The sequence below is a fragment of the Artemia franciscana genome, unplaced genomic scaffold, assembly GCF_032884065.1.
Source record: "Artemia franciscana unplaced genomic scaffold, ASM3288406v1 PGA_scaffold_87, whole genome shotgun sequence".
In the NCBI taxonomy this organism is placed as follows: Eukaryota; Metazoa; Arthropoda; class Branchiopoda; order Anostraca; family Artemiidae; genus Artemia; species Artemia franciscana.
In genome coordinates this window covers 16,618-37,473 of record NW_027062715.1, presented here as the reverse complement: position 1 = coordinate 37,473, position 20,856 = coordinate 16,618, and the positions used below count along the sequence as shown (strand labels likewise).

At 35.4% G+C, this 20,856-nt stretch overlaps 1 protein-coding gene across 1 annotated transcript in view; it reads right to left on the bottom strand.

The window, feature by feature from the left end:
* Positions 1 to 4,339: 4,339 nt before the first annotated feature.
* LOC136042224 (large ribosomal subunit protein mL43-like) overlaps positions 4,340 to 20,856 on the bottom strand; it is a gene marked incomplete at its 5' end in the record, with an annotated part of 22,754 nt that continues 6,237 nt past the window's right edge. Inside the window, 2 exons of the mRNA XM_065727163.1 lie at positions 4,340 to 4,496; positions 7,874 to 7,989. Of these exons, the coding sequence (XP_065583235.1) occupies positions 4,386 to 4,496; positions 7,874 to 7,989 (227 nt within the window). The remainder of the gene's footprint in view (positions 4,497 to 7,873; positions 7,990 to 20,856) is intronic.

Here is a 20,856-nt window from a genome sequence, read left to right as displayed (position 1 = left end):
TTGAGTTTTCTTATCTTCTAGGGACTGGTAGAGAATGTGATATAGTCAATAGTCACTATATATATATATATATATATATATATATATATATATATATATATATATATATATATATATATATATATATATATATATATATATATATATATATATATATATATATATATATATATATATATATATATATGAGTGAGATTATAAATAAGGTGAATTTAAAATAAGAACTCTGAGACACGAGGTCCTTCTAAATATCAAAATTCATTAAGATCCGATCAACCACTTAAAAGTTAAAAATAGCTCATTTTTTCTAATTTTTCCTCTCCCTTCAGTCCCCCACCCAGATGGTCAAATTGGGAAAAGAACTATTTCAAGTCAATTTGCGCAGGTCCCTGACATGCCTACCGATTTCCATTGTCGTAGCACGGCTAGAAGCACCAAACTCGCCAAAGCGCTGGACCCCCTGACTCCCCTAAGGAGAATGGATCCAGTCCGGTTGTGTCAATCACGTACCTACGACATTTGCTTATACTACCCACCAAGTTTGCTTGCCAAGATTTCTGGTTTCTCCCTCCAAATCCCCCCAATGTCACAATATCTGGTCGGGATTTAAAATAGGAGCTCTGAGACATAAGTTCCTTCTAAATATTAAATTTCAAAATACTTCACGAACAGTCACCCGGTCTTAAGTTAAACATATCCCAATTTTTCAGAATCAACGCCCCCTCTAACTCCCCAACAGAGAGCGGATTCAGTCCAGTTATATCAGTCACGTATCTACGACTTGTACTTATTCTTCCCACCAAGTTTCATTCTGATCTCTCCACTCTAAGCGTTTTCCAAGATTTCCAGCTCCCCCCAACTTTCCACACTGACACTGGATCCGGTCGGGATTTAAAATAAGAGATCTTAGCTACGAGGTCTTTCTAAATATGAAATTTCATTAAGATTCGATCACTCCTTCGCATGTTAAAAATACCTCCTTTTTTCTAATTTTTCAGAATTAACCCCCCCCCCCAACTCTCCCGAAAAGAGTGAATCCATTCCAGTTATGTCAATCACATATCTAGCAGTTGTGCTTATTTTTCCCACCAAGTTTCATCCTGATCTCTCCACTCTAAGCATTTTCCATGATTTCCAGTCCCCCCCCTCAACTCTCCAAAATGACACTAGATCTAGTCGGGATTTATAATAAGGGATTCGAGTTACGAGTTCCTTCTAAATATGAGATTTCCTTAAGATCCGATCACTCCTTCGCAAGTTAAAAATACCTAATTTTCCTCTAATTTTTCAGAATGAACCCTCCCCCCAACTCCCCTGAAGGGATCGAACCCGTTCCGGTTATGTCAGTCATTTATTTAGGACTTGTGCTTATTTTTCCCACCAACATGCCTAAGTCCCTGATATGCCTACCAATTTCCATTGTCGTAGAATGTCCAGAAGCACCAAACTCGCCATAGTGCTGGACCCCCCTGACTCCCCCAAGCAGAGTGGATCCTGTCCGGTTACGTCAATCACGTATCTACGACTTATGCTTATACTACCCACCAAGTTTGTTTGCCAAGATTTCTGGTTTCCCACTCCAACTTCCCGTCCCCAATGTCACCAGACCCGGTCAGGATTTAAAATTTTTCATGATTAAATTTTCATGTCTTATTTTTCAGAATTAACCCTCCCCCCAACTCCGCCAAAGAAAGCAAACCCGTTCCGGTTATGTCAATCACGTATCTAGGACTTGTAGTTATTTTTCCAACCAAGTTTCATCACAAACGCTCCACTCTAAGAGCTTTCCAAGATTTTAGGTTCCCCCTCAAACTTCCCCCAATGTCACCGGATCTAGTCAGGATTTAAAATAAGAGCTCTGAGACATGATATCCTTATAAATATCAAATTTCACTAAGACCCGATCATCCGCTCGTAAATTAAAAATATCTCAATGTTTTAATTTTTACGAATTAAATGTCCCCCCACTCCCCCCTAGATCTTCGAATCGGAGAGACGACAATTTGTAATTTAATCTGGTCTGGTCCCTGATATGCCTTCAAAATTGCATCGTCCTAGCCGGGAAGTACCTAAACTAGCAAAACTGGGACCGACAGAATTTGCGATTGCTATATAGCACTTGGTATTTACCAAGTGCCATAAAAAAAAGTACACTATTAGAACCACCCTGTTCAATACCCCCATATCGGAAACTACCCGTCTCTTGACTTTACTAAAGAGCAAAATATATTTTGCTTGAAAAACAAAAAAGTGGCTCCAAGTACAATATTCTGCATCGCTGGCATTTTTTTTTTTTTCATTTTCTAATAAAGAACGAACTCCAGCCATAGTAGCAGATAATTGGTATCACGGTTGCAGAGATAACTGAAATCTATTAAAGAAAAAACCTCAGCACATATTTTACTTACTTATTATGCTGCCATATTATGTAAGTTTTGTTTCTTACCATTTGAAATAAGAAAAAGCCATAGGTTTTTTCCTTTTTGTTTTATCTTTGAAAATTACATAAATATAGTTGCTGTTGTATCCAGGCTGTAGAGGTTTCTTAACATAAATAATATATATAGTCCGGGTTGCAGCGGTAGCTAGCAGCCTAATAAGAGACAATCACGCCTCATAGTAAAAAAAATGGAATAGTCCATAACTCCCAAAGCTAGAATATGATCAGAAAACAAAATACACTATTAGACCCGCATTGTCCAATACTTCTAAATAGGAAACTTCCTTGGCTTGAACAACAAAGAAGATATGTTGACTTGAAAAAAAAGTAGCTTGGACTACTATATTCCTCATGTTTTGAGCAGGGTTGCCAAAACTTTTTGGAACTATAGTGTCAAATTCAGCAAAAAAGGGACACTTTTAGTGTCCTAGAAAATTAGCCAACATACTTTAAAAATTGACAAAGAAGGCTTTAAATGATTTTCCCGCAACTCCAGGGCCAAATTCACGTTCATCTTTTTCAAGTAGGCTAAAAGCAAACCGGTTCTTCAAATAAGTAAAATCCCATGTAAAACCTCAAATCGCCTAATACGCAAAAAAGAAAAAGAATTCAGTACAATTTCTCGGGTTCTTTCGAACCTTCGGTTGTACTAGTTATTCTTCCTCTGAAAACTAAGTAAAGCCCTGTTTTTATTATAGCGTTTTCCGACACCAGAGCCGGCTTTGTCGCTTATTGGACAACAGTTTTCATTTTCGTCGTTTTTGGCAAAAAATTCGAAAGCGCAATCTTATTTTGTACTGCATTTGCGGTGTTACAGGACGTAAAGGTACAACTAAGATGAATGAAAAAATGTGTTGCTTAGTTGTTACGTTTTCAGCCAAAATGTCTACTCGGTATGGCGAGAAAACGAAAACGGCGATAAAACCTGTCTTCACTATAAGCCGCCCCAGCCGTCTCGGCCGGAAAACGCCATAATGAAGACAGGGCTTAAAAGATTTGCGCCAGCAGACCACAGATACGATGTCTGTCGCTGCCGACACGGCTTAATTGCCCTCGCTCCCTCTTTTCCTTCAGTAACATGACAGATCTTCTGTAAAATTTTGTCAAATATTTCCCGTAGACTGATATCGAAAAGCGAGTGAAACGCGATTGGCTTGGAACGTGCTTCACATCCTTTTCACCTGGTTTTCGCCAACGCGTTTGGTAACACTTTTATCAACAAAAAGGATTTTTATCAAAAAAACTTTTTCTAAACTCTCTTGAGCAAGTCACATGTTTCACCATGTTTGAATTTTCGCGCTTTTGAAAAGGAGAATAGTGCGGATACGATTAAAAAAAAAATCCCTAAGACGAAAATGAACCTGAAAAGCACAAAGCACAAATTAAAAGCAGTTGAAGTCAAGAAAAAACTGAAAATAAATACATATGGTATTGATTTTGCAAAAATGCCAAAAAGTGTCCTTTTTTTCAAAAAGTTGCCTTTTTTCACCCAATAGTGGCAAGGTGTCACCCAGAGTGAAAAAGTGTCAAAAAAGTACTAAAAGTGTCCCTTTGGCAACCCTCGTTTTGAGACGTATATGGCAAGGGTGGTGGAATGCATTATGGGACGGAGAGGGGGCAACTGCCTCCAAGCCCCAGTTTGCCCCTCCCCCAGCTAAAATTGGAAGTCTTCAAAAATCAAAGCAGAATCAAGATAAGCCTGCATAATTCAAAAATTCACCGAAACGGTTCAGTATTCTTTAGTATATTTTTGCCTTTATGGTGCTATATGATTCATTTTTCAGTTTTCAATGTCATTTTCATTTGATATAGGGAAATTAGCTCCAACTTTGCCCCTTCAGGATTTTGAATAAATTACGCCCCGTCTGAACCCGTCTGAACTTATAATCAAAGCAAAAAGAAAAAACTAAGAAAATTTACATTGCTGAGCACAAAAATGAAAAGGTTAATAACCAGTTTCACTTGGATTTGAATCAATTTGCTTGGCATATTCTTGCATCTCCAAAATGATTTCTGTTGCAGTTGGCGGCAAATTGTGCGCCCGACCAAGTTCTTCCTAAAAGTAAATATTTTCAGCAATTGCGGCAGCTCTTAATGAACAACAAGCACAAGTTTATTTATTAAAAAATGCAGATATATATATATATATATATATATATATATATATATATATATATATATATATATATATATATATATATATATATATATATATGCGCCAGACCAAGTTCTTCGTAAAAGTAAATATTTTCAACAATTGCGGCACCTCTTATTGTACAACAAGCAAAAGTTTATATATTAAAAAATGCATATATATATACATACATCCAAACAAATCCCAGAGGCTTGGTGTAAACTTGAGAAGAAATATTTTCACCGCCAGTTCCCTCTTGATTAAGGGCGATAAAGTAGGACTTCAAGGATTTTTTAAAAGGGAGTGCAAGGGCAGATATCAGTTCGAAAAATTGATAGTTAAATTTTAGCCTGGGATTGATTTGAAATTTAATGGATTTTTTTAGCGAGGGGGGGGGGGGTAATGATACTTCAAATTGTTCGCTGAGGGGAATAGGGGGAAATAATTTTTTTCAACCCTCACAAAATAAAATATATTATTTTTTTGCTTATTTTGTGCCTGCCGTACGGTGGGCTTTTTTACTAGTAAAGTTATAAAAGAAACTAGACAATGCGAGTTTCAGCGATCTCCATATGCCTGTTCTTCTAATACAGTCAATACGGGTTGAAAGCTTGATGACAAAGGGCTGTCATCAAGATGTAAACATAATCAAAACAATCTTAACTTTAACTTGATGGCCAACAATTACAAATTTGATGGCCAAATAAATGGCCTACACGTATAGTGTTAATGACAAAAAGTATATAATTAAAAACAGCTAACCTTAACCTTAGTGGAAAACAAAATGGGGAAGCAATGCTTTGAGAGTAATTTTTTTTTTTAACTAAGCTTTTTTGATGGAAGTAAGAATTGGAAAGGAAACAGAACTTATTGCTTCAAAGACTACACAACATATATCTACGAAAATAGCTCAAATAAACTTATGTTAGTTGAATTGTGAAAAATTCAGGGAAGCCAATTCTTTTGCACCCAAATGCCATATATGTATTTAACCTAAAATGCAATGACCAATTCATGGATGACTTGACGGGACGGGGAAAGTAATAGGAGCCCTTGATTGCGAAAAATGTGCTAGGTTATCCATTCTGACATACCTAGGATGTGCAGGTGCCCCAATTGTGCAGGAGAAAAATCAGAAAAAATACGACACATTAGCGCTACAATTTCATTTCTAGAGTTACCAAAAATAATATTTTTGTATTTAACTTTTACTGAAAGTGGTTTTTTTCAAAACCACTTTTTTCAAACAGTTCGTGGTAACGAGCTGTAGTAAGGAGCAACCCGGCTCAATAGTAACCGAAAACCTAAAAAACAGAATTTTGATACCAATAGTTACATCAAAAGAAACGCATTTTAATGCTGATTTTAAATATATAAGATTCATCAAGTTTAGTTTTACCCATCAAGGGTTACGAGCCTGAGAAAATTTGCCTTATTTTAGAAAATAATTTATAATTTAGAAAACTGATTTAAAAATAATTTTAGAAAAGTATTTTAGTTTGACTCTTTCTCCCAACTCTACTTTTCAAAACAGAAAAAATAACTTTAGCGTAATGAGCGGGGCGTTGTGGAGGGAACAGCCCTTTTCATATATAGAGTAATTTCTGTTCGTTTTAAGTTTAATGTCGTTCCTTACTTTCAGTTAAAAAACTTGTTTTTTTATTTAATTCACTTACTAGGGGGACTGGGAAAGGAAATATTCAAAGGGAGAGTCTCAAAAGTCTGTTTAAAGATTTTCGAACATGGGGCTTTCAATTGGTACAGTATTTATGCTTGCAAGCCTGTCCACTCCGGAAATGACACAGAGCGGCAGGTGCTACGTTACGATGGCATTGGCCATCGTAAAGTTGGATGGCGTTGACAAATTTATGATAAGCCCACAGATGTAAGCATTAACCTACAAATAAGCTCTTAAACAGCTCCTTACGATGTTTCAGTGTCACTAGTACTGGAAAAAAAAAAAATGAAAGAGACATATCAGTGTTTCAAGCTCCTTTTCGAAATTTTCAAAAAATTATTTTTGTAATTGACTTTTACTATTAAGGTGAACATAAATCACTGCTGTTACTCGTGAATAAAGTTTAAATGTTTGTTTCGAAATGTGTTTTTTTACTTTTATTTACAAAAAAATGGGCGGGGATTATACAAGAGGGAGGATTGTAAACTAACGACAAAGGGCTTTAAACCAAGGAAGTGTACCCTTGTTAATACTTTACTGTTAATGTCATTATCAAAGCTAAGTTAATGGAAAACAAATAAATATGACGAAAAATTTAAAATAAGCCATCACGCAGCTCTCTGCAATCTTGCAGTATCTTGCTAGCCTTAGTACGGGATCAAATAAAAAATACAAGTTTTTTTAAATGAAAGTAAGGAGCGACATTAAAACTTAAAACGAACAGAAATTACTCCGTATATGAAAGGGGCTTTCCTCCTCGACACCCCGCTCCTTACGCTAAAGTTTTTTATTGTTTTAAAAAGTAGAGTTGCGAGAAAGAATCAAACTTTAGCGCAAGGAGCGGGGTGTCGAGGAGGAAAAGCCCCTTTCAAAAGCCCCAGCCTTAGTACGGGAAAATAAAATAAGGAAAGGGAAGATGGTACATGTTTCATTTCGCAACTTCTTCATTTTCTTTCATTTCATTCTTTCATTTCATTTTCATTTCTTCTTTCATTTCCGCAACTTCTGAGAGGTTTCAATCTTTTCTTTGAAATTCCCCTAAGTTTGTTTCTGCAAAACTAAGATAAACCTGCATAATTGAAGCATCAACGGAAACAGATCTGTTCTTTAGTACATGTTTACCTTTCTAGTACTATAATTTGGGAAAATTAATTATTATTTTATTTGGAAAAATTGGCCCTAACTTACCCCCCACCCTTCCTCCAGCCTTTTGTAGAAATTACGCACTAATCCTTGCAGGGTAGAAGAGAAGGTGCATGTACTAGAGAAGAAAATGTTTAAAAGAAGAAGAAGAGAAGAACATGTTCACCTTTCTAGTACTATAAGTTCACTTTACATAGTGCTACTAAGTACCTTTATAGTACTTTTTGTACTAAGTAGTAATTTTATGGTACTCACTTTGATTTTATTTGGGAAAAGTGGCCCTAATTTGCCCCCCACCCTTCCTCCAGCCTTTTGTAGAAATTACGCACTAATCCTTGCAGGGTAGAAGAGAAGGTGCGAGGCATCAACACCGTTACCATTCTCTGTTTTATCCTGCTGTATCCTTTGTTTTATCCTTTGAGAAAATCTCAAAAACTCTAGACAAAAGACAATATTTCAACCAAAAATACTTCCTTACGCTTGGAATTTTGGCAAGATTTATCTCAGGAGCCTCATGAGTGAATGGTGTCCACGGACCTTGAATTGAAGGATTGTCTGTCCTCTGTGGCTTGATGAACCTCATTGGTGGCATTCCTTGAAAATTAAAGAATAGAAAAATAAACAGACAACACAATATCTATAGAAAACAATATCAATATCCAATATCCAAAAACAAAATATCTGTATCCATAAGTGAAAATAATCCCTATATTTTAAGTAGTTCAGCACCTTTAAAATCTATCCTTCATCCGAGCCCTATTACAAAACAGATGATAAAAAAGACTAAAATATATATAACAGACCATAACTTTTAGTTTTGGCAAGGGCAAAAGGGGGGGTGGAACCAATTCCAGAGAGGCATCCCTTTCACACACCCAGGGAACAGGGATAACAAAGTGGAATATTTCTTTCCAAGCCTTTGGCAAAGTGTATGATTAAAATTTGGTGAGCTTCGGTCCAAATATACATTGATGCATGAACTCTTTGGTCTTATTTATTATTATTGAATATATTTATTATATCAGAATATTTTCATTTTCTGCAAGCGTTTTCGCATTTTCATCTTCAACAGGCTATCTCAGGGTAAACAGTTTCGTTTATATTTGATGATTTCCTATATTTTTCTCTCCCTCGCCAAGAACAGCAGGATAGCACTATTGGTGCTAAGGCTGCCAGAATCGATACAACTAGGCATACAGTAAAAAAAATCGATATCAATATAAATACAAACTAGTATATGGTTCTTTGTGGTAAACTACAATATGGATTCTTGGTGGATAAACAAAATTTCCGATATGGAGACTTCTTTGTCAAAGTCAGGCCCAGATGAATACCATAAGGAATCACAGACAACTACAAAGGTAACAGTCTTAAAAAGCTGAACAAGAATGATAAGAAACAGCCAAGAAAACTGCATAATACAAATGAAAGCCTAATTCTCCAGAAAACCATCAACAAAACAAGCGTGAATTGTAAAGCTTAGTATAAGAAAAATGCCTCTATCAAGAAGCTTGCTCCCCCACTCCCATCGTTTCCAGGTAAACTATAAGTTTACTCCTCATACGTATTAGCCCCTTCTTCCTGAAAATTAAGTTACTAGAATTTCTTTTTCCCTAGAGTTTGTTTCAAGGATTACGTCTATTTGAAAATTTCGGAGCGAACACGTTCATATCTCGTAATCCTAAAATAAAAATCAAATCTGTCAGCACCATCAGAGACAACGCCGTAGTTTTGCCTATAGTAAAGGCATTACGGCTCCAATGTTTCATATTTTTTTCCCCATGGGCTTCAAAGGGGGCTTATTTGATTGGAAATCGGGAGCTCTAGTGCCTTTTTAACGAGTCAAAAATAATCGAAGGGCAACTAGCTCCACACACAGCCTTTTCCCTCCAAAACATCCGATAAAAAATTTGTGGTAGCCATATTGCTAAAAAATAGTTCAAAAATCATATAACAAAATCTCAGGGTTCTTATGGAAGAGATGTTCGTATAAACTTCAGAGAGGGCTCATTTGATTGAAAATTGAGTCCACTTTTCTAGTTCTTTCTTGTTTCCAAGTTTTAGTCCACTTTTTAGGAGCCGAAAATGATTTGGGCCCCTTTACCCCAGATGCATCAGATAAAAATTTCTAGATAGCCATTTTGTTAAAAATAGCTCAAAAAGTCAGATAAGAAAAAACTCCGGTGTCGACACAACCTATCGGGTCCGGGGGGCAGACGTTTCGAGTTACGCCCTGTGAGCATATATTTTTCTTATGGAAGTGATGCTCTTACAAACTTCAGACAACTCATTTTATTTGAAATTGAAAGTTTTAAATAAAACATAAAATCGCGAAGAAACGAAGAAAACGAGGACAATAAACAGCCAGTTAAAAAATTTAAAAATTATGCATATATTTCGGTCAAGACCTCCGCTTGAACGTCCTCAGTGCAGAATAAAACTGAGAAAAAATGTAAAAAAAAACAAACAAAACTAACCTTAAAGCAAAACACAAAACTAAAATAGAATGACCCTTCTGAGAAACGGTAAAAACGGTGAATGAGTTACCCTTTCATCCTTGCCTAGAAACGATCATTCTATCTTAGTTTCGTGTTTTGTTTTAAGGTTTGGTTTTTCATATTTTTATCAGTTAGAATTGCGAAGCGGCCATTTTTGAGGCAGCAAATTTGAATATAAATCAATGCTGATATTTCCTGAATAAGTCACTGGCCTGCTGAATGCGTGAAAATCTAGTCCGAATACGAAATACCTCATACAATTTTTTGAATTGGAAATTGGAGTTGACATCCTTACAGTTGGAATTGAGCAAGCCATTTCACATTCTTGAAGTAAGAAATGCATGGCATAATAAGGCAAATAAGAAAATAGACCTTAGTAGTTCTATGATATAATAAGGCAAATAAGAAAATAGACCTCAGTAGTTCTATGGTGTAATAAGGCAAATGAGAAAATAGACCTTAGTAGTTCTATGGTGTAATAAGGCAAATAAGAAAATAGACCTTAGTAGTTCTATGATATAATAAGGCAAATAAGAAAATAGACCTTAGAAGTTCTATGGTGTAATAAGGCAAATAAGAAAATAGACCTTAGTAGTTCTATGATATAATAAGGCAATAAGAAAATAGACCTTAGAAGTTCTATGGTGTAATAAGGCAAATGAGAAAATAGACCTTAGTAGTTCTAAGATATAATAAGGCAAATAAGAAATTAGACCTTAGAAGTTCTATGGAGTAATAAGGCAAATAAGAAAATAGATCTTAGTAGTTCTATGATACAATAAGGCAAATAAGAAAATGGACCTTAGAAGTTCTATGGTGTAATAAGGCAAATAAGAAAATAGACCTTAGTAGTTCTATGATATAATAAGGCAAATAAGAAAATAGACCTTAGAAGTTCTATGGTGTAATAAGGCAAATAAGAAAATAGACCTTAGTAGTTCTATGATATAATAAGGCAAATAAGAAAATAGACCTTAGAAGTTCTATGGTGTAATGAGGCAAATAAGAAAATAGACCTTAGTAGTTCTATGATATAATAAGGCAAATAAGAAAATAGACCTTAGAAGTTCTATGGTGTAATGAGGCAAATAAGAAAATAGACCTTAGTAGTTCTATGATATAATAAGGCAAATAAGAAAATAGACCTTAGAAGTTCTATGGTGTAATAAGACAAATAAGAAAATAGACCTTAGTAGTTCTATGATATAATAAGGCAAATAAGAAAATAGACCTTAGAAGTTCTATGGTGTAATAAGGCAAATAAGAAAATAGACCTTAGAAGTTCTATGATATAATAAGGCAAATAAGAAAATAGACCTTAGAAGTTCTATGGTGTAATAAGGCAAATAAGAAAATAGACCTTAGTAGTTCTATGATATAATAAGGCAAATAAGAAAATAGACCTTAGAAGTTCTATGGTGTAATAAGACAAATAAGAAAATAGACCTTAGTAGTTCTATGATATAATAAGGCAAATAAGAAAATAGACCTTAGAAGTTCTATGGTGTAATAAGGCAAATAAGAAAATAGACCTTAGTAGTTCTATGATATAATAAGGCAAATAAGAAAATAGACCTTAGAAGTTCTATGGTGTAATAAGACAAATAAGAAAATAGACCTTGGTAGTTCTATGATATAATAAGGCAAATAAGAAAATAGACCTTAGAAGTTCTATGGTGTAATAAGGCAAATAAGAAAATAGACCTTAGTAGTTCTATGATATAATAAGGCAAATAAGAAAATAGACCTTAGAAGTTCTATGGTGTAATAAGGCAAATAAGAAAATAGACCTTAGTAGTTCTATGATATAATAAGGCAAATAAGAAAACAGACATTAGAAGTTCTATGGTGTGATAAGGCAAATAAGAAAACAGACCTTAGTAGTTCTATGATATAATAAGGCAAATAAGAAAATAGACCTTAGAAGTTCTATGGTGTAATAAGGCAAATAAGAAAAGAGACCTTAGTAGTTCTTTGATATAATAAGGCAAATAAGAAAATAGACCTTAGAAGTTATATGGTGCAATAAGGCAAATAAGAAAATAGACCTTAGAAGTTCTATGATATAATAAGGCAAATAAGAAAATAGACCTTAAAAGTTCTATGGTGTAATAAGGCAAATAAGAAAATAGACCTTAGAAGTTCTATGGTGTAATAAGGCAAATAAGAAAATAGACCTTAGAAGTTCTATGGTGTAATAAGGCAAATAAGAAAATAGACCTTAGAAGTTCTATGGTGTAATAAGGCAAATAAGAAAATAGACCTCAGTAGTTCTATGCGGTAATTAGGCAAATAAGAAAATAGACCTTAGTAGTTCTATACCCTCTTACGCATGACCTATCATAATTATTTATTGGCCATGTCAGATATTTAGAATGAATCTGGTAATCAAAATGAGCTAAACATGGTAAAGGTGCAGATTACTTCACCCTTTACTGTAGGGTACAGAATTGTGCAGAGGCACTACCAATAGAACCAGGATATACAGTTAGAAGCGATTTGTTTATATCTTACTTCTACTCGAGCCTCACCCGATTAGCTTTCTTTGTCGAAAGCTACTGATGGAGAATAGTTTCGTGTTCTATTTGCAATTCTCACCTCTTGACAAAATTGTCAGTGGAGAGTTGACTTTTGACTAGTAAAAACTGATTATCTGTTGTTCCTCTGCTAACAGAAAAATTTCTATGTTGGCTTTCAAATGTTGAAATTAGATTATAAGTCCACTTATATATGTAATTTTTTACTCAATTTAGTTGAACCTTCTAAAATGACGCACAACTTAGAAAGGAGCCTAACCAGACCCTAACGATCCATACTGACATCACAGCGGATAAGGGAGCAGAGAAGCTGCTCCTGATATACAACTTATTTATTACTGTATATTGTTCAGTTTATTGGACTCTGAAGTTTGTAGTTCTTGGGGTGCAAAGGCAATAGGCCGTTATTATCTGAGCCTCAACCCAGTTTGGATGGCCCTGCTCCATTTTTAAATTAAAAATTAAATAAAAATTAACTAAACTTACAAGTAAATAGATTAAATTTAAAAAAAAAAAAAATTTTTTTTTACTTTGCAGGCTCATTAGTCACAAGGCAAAATATCCAGTTAAATAATTTTATATCTATTCACTGTCAATAAAAAGGTATCATCCCTATTTTTAACTGTTTTACTTTGAATCATATCAATATATAGGGCATTATCTTTCTTCTCTCAGGAAGGCGCGAAAATCGCTGTGCAGCATGGAAGCAGTTGTACTCTCCCCCTTGTGGCACAATGTTTATCTTTAAGATTTACCTTCTCTAAAATAATTGTTCAAAAGGAATATTCAAGGAATATAACATTTTTCAATAATATATTTCAATAGTTTCCGCTGTTTCGTAAGCGAAATAATGTTTTCAAACCGTTCACTCGCCCTTTAACAGAAAACTCCTACTACTTTAAACCATTTTTTTATATATAATATCCAAAGGAAAAAGGGTAGCGACACCCTTGGCTAAAACTATAAATACTTAGATAAGAGTGTAATTTTACATCGTAGCCAAACCCCTCCCTCCTTCCTAGAATCTTTAATCTGCCACTGCATCTATTTTATAAATATTAGAAACAATAAACTTTTGGTGGGAAATTTGCATAATTTTCCGCCGTAAGGTAGCGAAAGTTTTGGAAGTTTGCCCCTCCCCCCAATCAGGATTCTTGTGTATTCACGCCACTGCTTTTAGATCTTAAGTTTAAGAAATTATCTTTGCTCATAGGGCTCAGGCACCAAATCAAAATCATGGTTACCAGGCACCTAAATCACGAAAATTAAAACACATACCAAATCTTTCAATAACTTGATGAAATTAGGTATATGAGTTAAAGGCTTTAAATGAGCCACTACCATCATATATCTAATTGATTGAGCAGACTGTAGACTATTTAATCATGCTTGGTCCATTTTTTTTTTTCCATTACAATCTTTAATCCTCTAATCTTCATATTTCTTTAAGGCCGTGATTAAGTGAACTTGAAAACATCGAGCTTCAAAATTGAAGTGAGGTTAGCCTTCTGTCTTTTAATTCTCTAGAGACCGTTGGTTGTCAAAACTTCAAATAGCACCAATTATCAAGTCTTGTCAAAGGTTTTGATTGACAGCTTCCTTTGGTGAGATGTTTCAGCCGAGAAATAGTAATATATTTTGCTGGGTAAAAATAAAATTTTATTAGTTAAAGTAAAATAAAAATTTTAAATTTTAAGATTTAATTTTTTTTTTAAATTCTTCAATTTTTTTAATTTTTACTTAAAATTTAAGTAAAAATAAATTTTATTAGTTAAAGATATACGCAACTTACAAATTAGCTTACGTAAAGAGACTTCTGTATTCTCATGTTTTTATTGCATATATGAGGGGGTTCACCCCCTCGTCAGTACCTCACTCTTCACGCTAAAGCTTAAATTTTGTCCCAATTTCTTAAGAATGATCCCTGAATAACAAAAGCCGTAGAATAAATAGTTGAAATTTCTAAAAATACTTTAACGTAAAGAGCGAGGTAATGGGAGGTGAGCCCCTCATATGCGTAATAATTTCTGTCCCTTTTAACAGAAATTATTATGGAATATTTACAGGAATTAATATTTACAAGAAAATAATAACAGGGATATTCTGATCCTTTCAGTTGAAAAACTTTGCCATATTTATTTTTTCATTGTTTTTTTAAATAATACTAGAAAATCCTGCGCTCCCTTCATGGAAATTTTCTTCCCCGATGACAAATTCCTCCGTGAAAAGTTCCCCCAACATATCCCCCTCTTCTCAACCCCTGCCCCCAACCAAATGAAAACGCCCCAGAAAACGTCTGTACACTTCCCAATAACCATTACTATATGTAAGCACTGGTCAGTGTTAGTAACTTGTAGCCCCTCCCACGGGGACTGTGGGGGAGTAGGTCATCCCAAACGGCATAGTTGTAAGGATTGTCGACTACGCTGAATAAAATGGCTATCTCAGAATTTTGATCCGGTGACTTTGGGAAAATAATTAGCGTGCGACGGGGGCCTAGGCGCCCTCCGATTTTTTTTGTCACTTAAAAAGGGCACTATAACTTTTCATTTCCGTTAGAATGAACCCTATCGCAACATTCTAGGACCACTGGGTCGATACGATCGCCCCTGGAAAAAAAAACAAAAAAAAAAACAAATAAACACGTATTCGTGATCTGCCTTCTGACAAAAAAAAATACAAAATTCCACATTTTTAAACAGTTCGTGGTAACGAACTATAGTAAGGAGCGACTAGGCTCAATAGTAACGAAACTCTAAAAAAATGGAATTTTGATACCAATGGTTATATCAAAAGAATGGCATTTTAATGCTGATTTTAAATATATAAGTTTCATCAAGAATAGTCTTACCCATCAAAAATTACGAGCCTGAAAATATTTGCCTCATTTTAGAAAATAGGGGGAAACACCCCCTAAAATTCATACGATCTTAACGAAAATCACACCATAAGATTCAGCGTAACAGAGAACCTTGTTGTAGAAGTTTCAAGCCCCAATCTATAAAAATGTGGAATTTCGCATTTTGTGCCAGAAGACAAATCACGGATGCGTGTTTATTTTTTATTTTTTTTTTTTTCCAGGAGTGATGGGAAATTGGAGGGCACCTAGGCTCCCTCCCACGGTCATTTTTCCCCAAAGTTACCGGATCAAAATTCTGAGATAGCCATTTTATTCACCATAGTCGAAAAACCCAATAACTATGTCTTTGGGGACGACTTGCTCCCCCGCAGTCCCCGTGGGAGGGGCTGCAAGTTACAATCTTTGACCTGTGTGTACATATAGTAATGGTTACTAAGAAGTGTACAGACGTTTTCAGGGGGATTTTTTTGGTTTGGGGGGGATATTTGAGGGGAGAGGGTTACCGGGGAGGATTTTTCCATGAGGAACTTCTCATGGGGGAAGAGACTTTCAATGGAGGGGGTGCAGGATTTTCTAGCATTATTTAAAAAAAAAACAATGAAAAAATAAACATGAAAAGTTTTTTTTCTACTGAAAGTGAGAAGCAGCATTAAAACTTAAAACGAACAGAAATTATTACGCATATGAGGGGTCTACCTCCTCGTAATACCTCGCTCTTTACGCTAAAGCATTTTTAGTGATTTCAACTATTTATTCTACGGCCTTTGTGATTCAGGGGTCATTCTTAACGAATTGGGACAAAATTTAAGCTTTATTATCAAGAGCGAGGTATCAACGAGGGGTGAGCCCCCTCATATACGCAATAAAAATATACGAATATTGAAGTTCGCTACGTAATTTAATTCGTAAGTTACGTATATTTTTTACTTACGAAGACGTTCGTAAAAATAATAAGTAAATGATGCCTTTTTAAGTAATCAAAAATAGGAGGGCAACTAGGCCTCCTCCCTCGCTCCTTTTTTCTCAAAATCTTCCGATGAAAACTGTGAAAAAGCCATTTAGCCTCAAAAAATTAATATGCAATTTTCGTTTTAATTATTTATATGTGCAGAGCCAAGATCAAACCGTGCATTAATTCAAAGACGTCCAGAAATTAAAAAAAAAAGTTTGTTTAAATGAAAGTAAGGAGCGACATTAAAACTTAAAACCAACAGAAATTACTCCGTATATGAAAGGGACTGCTCCCTCTTCGACGCCCTGTTCTTTACGCTAAAGTTTCTTCCTCAACGCCCCGCTATTTACGCTAAAGCTTGACTCTTTCTCTTAATTCTACATTTTAAAACAGTAAAAAACTTTAGCGTAAAAAGCGGGGCGTTGAAGAGAAAAAGCCCCTTTCATATACGGAGTAATTTCTGATCGTTTTAAGTTTTAATGTCGCTCCTTACTTTCACTTAAAAAAACTTGCTTTGTTTTTTTTTTTTTGTTTAATTCTAGATAGGAGCTTGAAACTACAGTAGGATTCTCTGATACGCTGAATCTGGTGGTGTAAATTTCGTTAAGGTTCTATGATTTTTACGGGTTGTTTCCTCCTCACCTGTGCTTCCAAACTTAAGTCTATAGATCGTGCACGAAAAATACAGGATCAAAAATCCATCGGCAATCCTTCAATTCGTCGCAATCCAAGTTTCTACCACCAGTGACGATCCGGTAGGGCAACGGGGAAGAAGCTACGGGGTTCTGCTCCGCCTCAAGGTTTGTCGCTTGACCTAAATCTCTTGACTTGTCTAGTTCTTCAGCGTACCGCATTATTAGGTATTTTGGATATTTACATCTACCAAGCTCCAAATACTTTTTACAAAGGCGCTGTCTATGTGTGGTAACACTTTTAAGATGTATACCTCGCTTTGATTTAATTTTCCCCATGATTTCGGCTTTGTGTGCACAACTTTACTGAAGGCTCCTGACTATTTCTCATTTCTAGGTTTCTTCATTGCATTGAAATAATTTATGAAAATTTCACACTCTATTAACAAGCAGCTGATTATACCAGCTTGTCATTTTGGTCTCTTGGGGGTATTATCGGCGATCTGAAACGATTCTTTCTGGCAACCGACTTGCAAAATTTCAGGTAGCTGAAAATATTCTAGGGGACTGTTAGAAAACAGGAAAATAAATCGAAAAATGGTTCCAATCATCTTACAGGTTATTGTCTTCTGCTCATGATAGTACCGATTTTGTTCTAAAAGCAATATCCTTTATCGAGTACACTTGCGAAAAAGACCTAGACATTTTCTAAGATTTCTAAGCAATTAGAGAAAATAGAGCAAAATCCTTTCAAACATTTTGTAGCATCTTCAAGAAGCTATGGCTTGATATTAAAAGCGGCATCTTCCGCCAATGAATACTTGAGTACTTTTTAAAAATAAATCAATTTAACATGGGATTTTCGAGTTCCATCAGTTCACTTAATCACGGCCTTAAATCTCAACATAAACCTATGCTATTTCAATGTATCTGAAATGTCTTCCGTTTTTGTATTAAAAAAAAAAAAAAAAATTTTTGTAGCTTGTCCACCATCGGTGGCATCAGGCATTTGTCAAATACAAGGAAAAAGCAGAAAAATAGTCTTCTGATAGGAAAAGATTCCTAATGGAGGATGAAGGAAATGAAGAAAGCATGGAAGAGGGGACACTGCAAGATTCGCGTTCTCTTCCAAGTACAAATAGCTCTAAAAAGCTACCAAATATGAAAGAGGAAGAACCGTAAGAGGAAATTTTTTTGAAAAGAGACTGGTGAAACTAAGTAAAGGCCAAGTTGATTATTTGATAGTCAACTATGTAGTCCACTTAAGCTAGTTCACAATGTTATGTTAGTTCATAATCAGAGTCTACTTGCCCTTTAAGCACAGTTGAGAAACTTCAGGAAACTGGTTCTGGGATTGGCCCCATATGCAACCGTAATGAAACAAAAAGAGCCATATCCGTGTGTTGAATCGAAGCATACAACAATGAAAAGATCCTCTTTTGAAATATTTGGTGAGACTGACTATCTTTGCACCACTGCTGACATTTGGAGCACAAATCACAAAAAATACATAAGTGTTACGGCCCATTGGCTTGACTCTGATTATGTAAGAAAGTAGGCTTCAATTGCGTACAGACGATTTATTTGAACCTATGATTTTTCTGCTTGTGCTTCCCATCCAAACTCAATCAATGAAGACTTTAGTTTATGCCAGATAATGGCACAGATAATGATAATTATCCGTAAATGATAATGATAATTATACGGATAATGATATTCATAATTATCCATCACGGATAATGGCAATAGTTTTGTTAAAGCTTACAGGTAGTATACTGCTCCGTCAGTGACAGAGAAAGAGAGTGAACAGCTAGTTTTTAGTGTTTCGGAAAATTTTGATGATGAGTTTTACTGTGATGAAGATACTGTTACTATAGAATCTGTTGGTCATATTCTCGACAACAGCATAGATGATATCGACAGTGAAAATTTTATCTCCCGGAGCATTTGAGATGCTGTAATCATACACTAAGCCTGGTTGCACAAAAAGATAGTGAGCAAGCATTTGTTAATACTTCATTTCAAAGACTTCATCAATCCACCATGTCCAAATGTCAAAGCATAGAGAATGTGGCGAATCACAGCACAAAATCTGCCGACAGTTTTTGGAAATTACTGGAAGGCACCCAGTCGCACCAAATGCTACACGCTGGAAGTCTCTCCATGATGTAGTAAAGCGTTTTGTAGACATACCTGATGCAGAACATTTATCCAGTGCCTGTGATGAACTGAAAGTTCCAAAGTTAGAGCCGGTGGAGAGGGACTGCTTAAGGAGTATATGCTTATTACAGATCCACTGTGCCAAGCCTTATATTTAGCAAAACAATTGCTATCCTGGTGCTGTTTTTAGTACTTTATGGTTTGGAGACTAAACTAAAAGGACTTCAGAATATCTGTATTCTCAAGCATGCTTTGTTATTAGTAGAGACCATTTTAGGTGGTTTGCATGAACACTTTCCGCATGTTTTCTCAATTAAATTGGATAGCCTTCAGTAAACTAGTCATAGCTACTTGCTCTCGCCCGAGTTTCAAATTACGATGGTTGACTCCAGCCTTCTAAGGGCAAAAAAACGAATAATAGACATAATGAACTTAGAAATGAGCAAAGCGGCCATGCTTGTCTCCCGTGATGATCTTCCACCAGTAGTGTCTCCAGTATTGACATATTAAGAAATGAGAGGGAATAGTCAATCTGGATTTATTTTCGTTTATGGAAGATAAAGATACTGTCAGTGACTAAGAAGTAAATATAGATACTAGTCTGAAAGCTGAATTCTTCGAATTTCTTCAAGACAAGAGGAGGACCCTCGATTCTCTGAAAAACTATCTATAAGTTGCAAAACTGTTTAAGAAATTAAATACACATCTCCCATCATCTGCACCTGCTGAACACCTATTGTCCGCAGAAGGAAATGTATTGATTGAAAAAGACACTGCTTAGAAGATACTAAGTTTGAGAAGCTTTTGTTACTAAAAGTAAACAAATATGTCATGACTCCTCATTATAATAAGGACTTTTTTTCAAACATTATTTTTCGAAGTAGTAGGATATTAAACTGTGCTATTGATCATAGTGCTATGGCAACTATTTAAACGAAGTTTTCATAGTTTAAGTTCAGTCTTCATTGACAGATTCTGGCGCCAGATTCTGGACCAATGAAGGCCAGTCATCTGTTGACGGATCTGTCAATCTGTCAGAAAAAGACCGGTCTTCATTGGTTCAGATTCTAGAATCTGGGGCTAGAATCCTTCAATGGAGGTTGAACTTCAGTTTTTTAAGTAAATGTAATGCATTATTCACATTGGTCTGATAAGAAATGTTACCTCACTACATCCGAATATAATAAAACAGCCACGTAATGCTAATATTATGTTCACGTTGACTTCCATATCTTTCTTGACACGTTGAGACCATCAATTAAGCATTCTGATTGGTGGTGCATGCAAGAAAATAGAACCGAGCTTTCCTGATCCCACCAATCACACCAATATGAACAATGATATCACACCAATGTGAACAATGTTTAATGCGACATTCAGACGGGTGACATAAGAAAAAAAAATCTGAAAAAGGTTGAAAAGCCTACTTGACATAACAATTGGATATATCATACTTGTTACGTCACCCGTAATATTTACCCAATGAAGCCGCTATGAAAGTCTATACTGATATAAATCTTAGACAGTTTTTACTATTATAATGAATGAGAAGCCTTTTTTTTGCTATAAAAGTTCTAATATGGTTGAAGCTGAGTTCAGGTCCGTTTCCAGGATTCTCGTTCGGGGGGGGGGGGGGTGGTTGGGGGGTTACTGTAAAAATTTTGTTTGGGGTGGGGGGGGGGTTACCAAAAAAAACTTTCCATGAATTTTCCCTAATAGCTTCGAGTAAGATTAGGGCATTTTTAGATGAATTTTAAGTCGGAAAGCATTTTTTTTTGGTGGGGGAGGGTTCAAATCTGGTAGCCCCCCCTGGATACGGCCC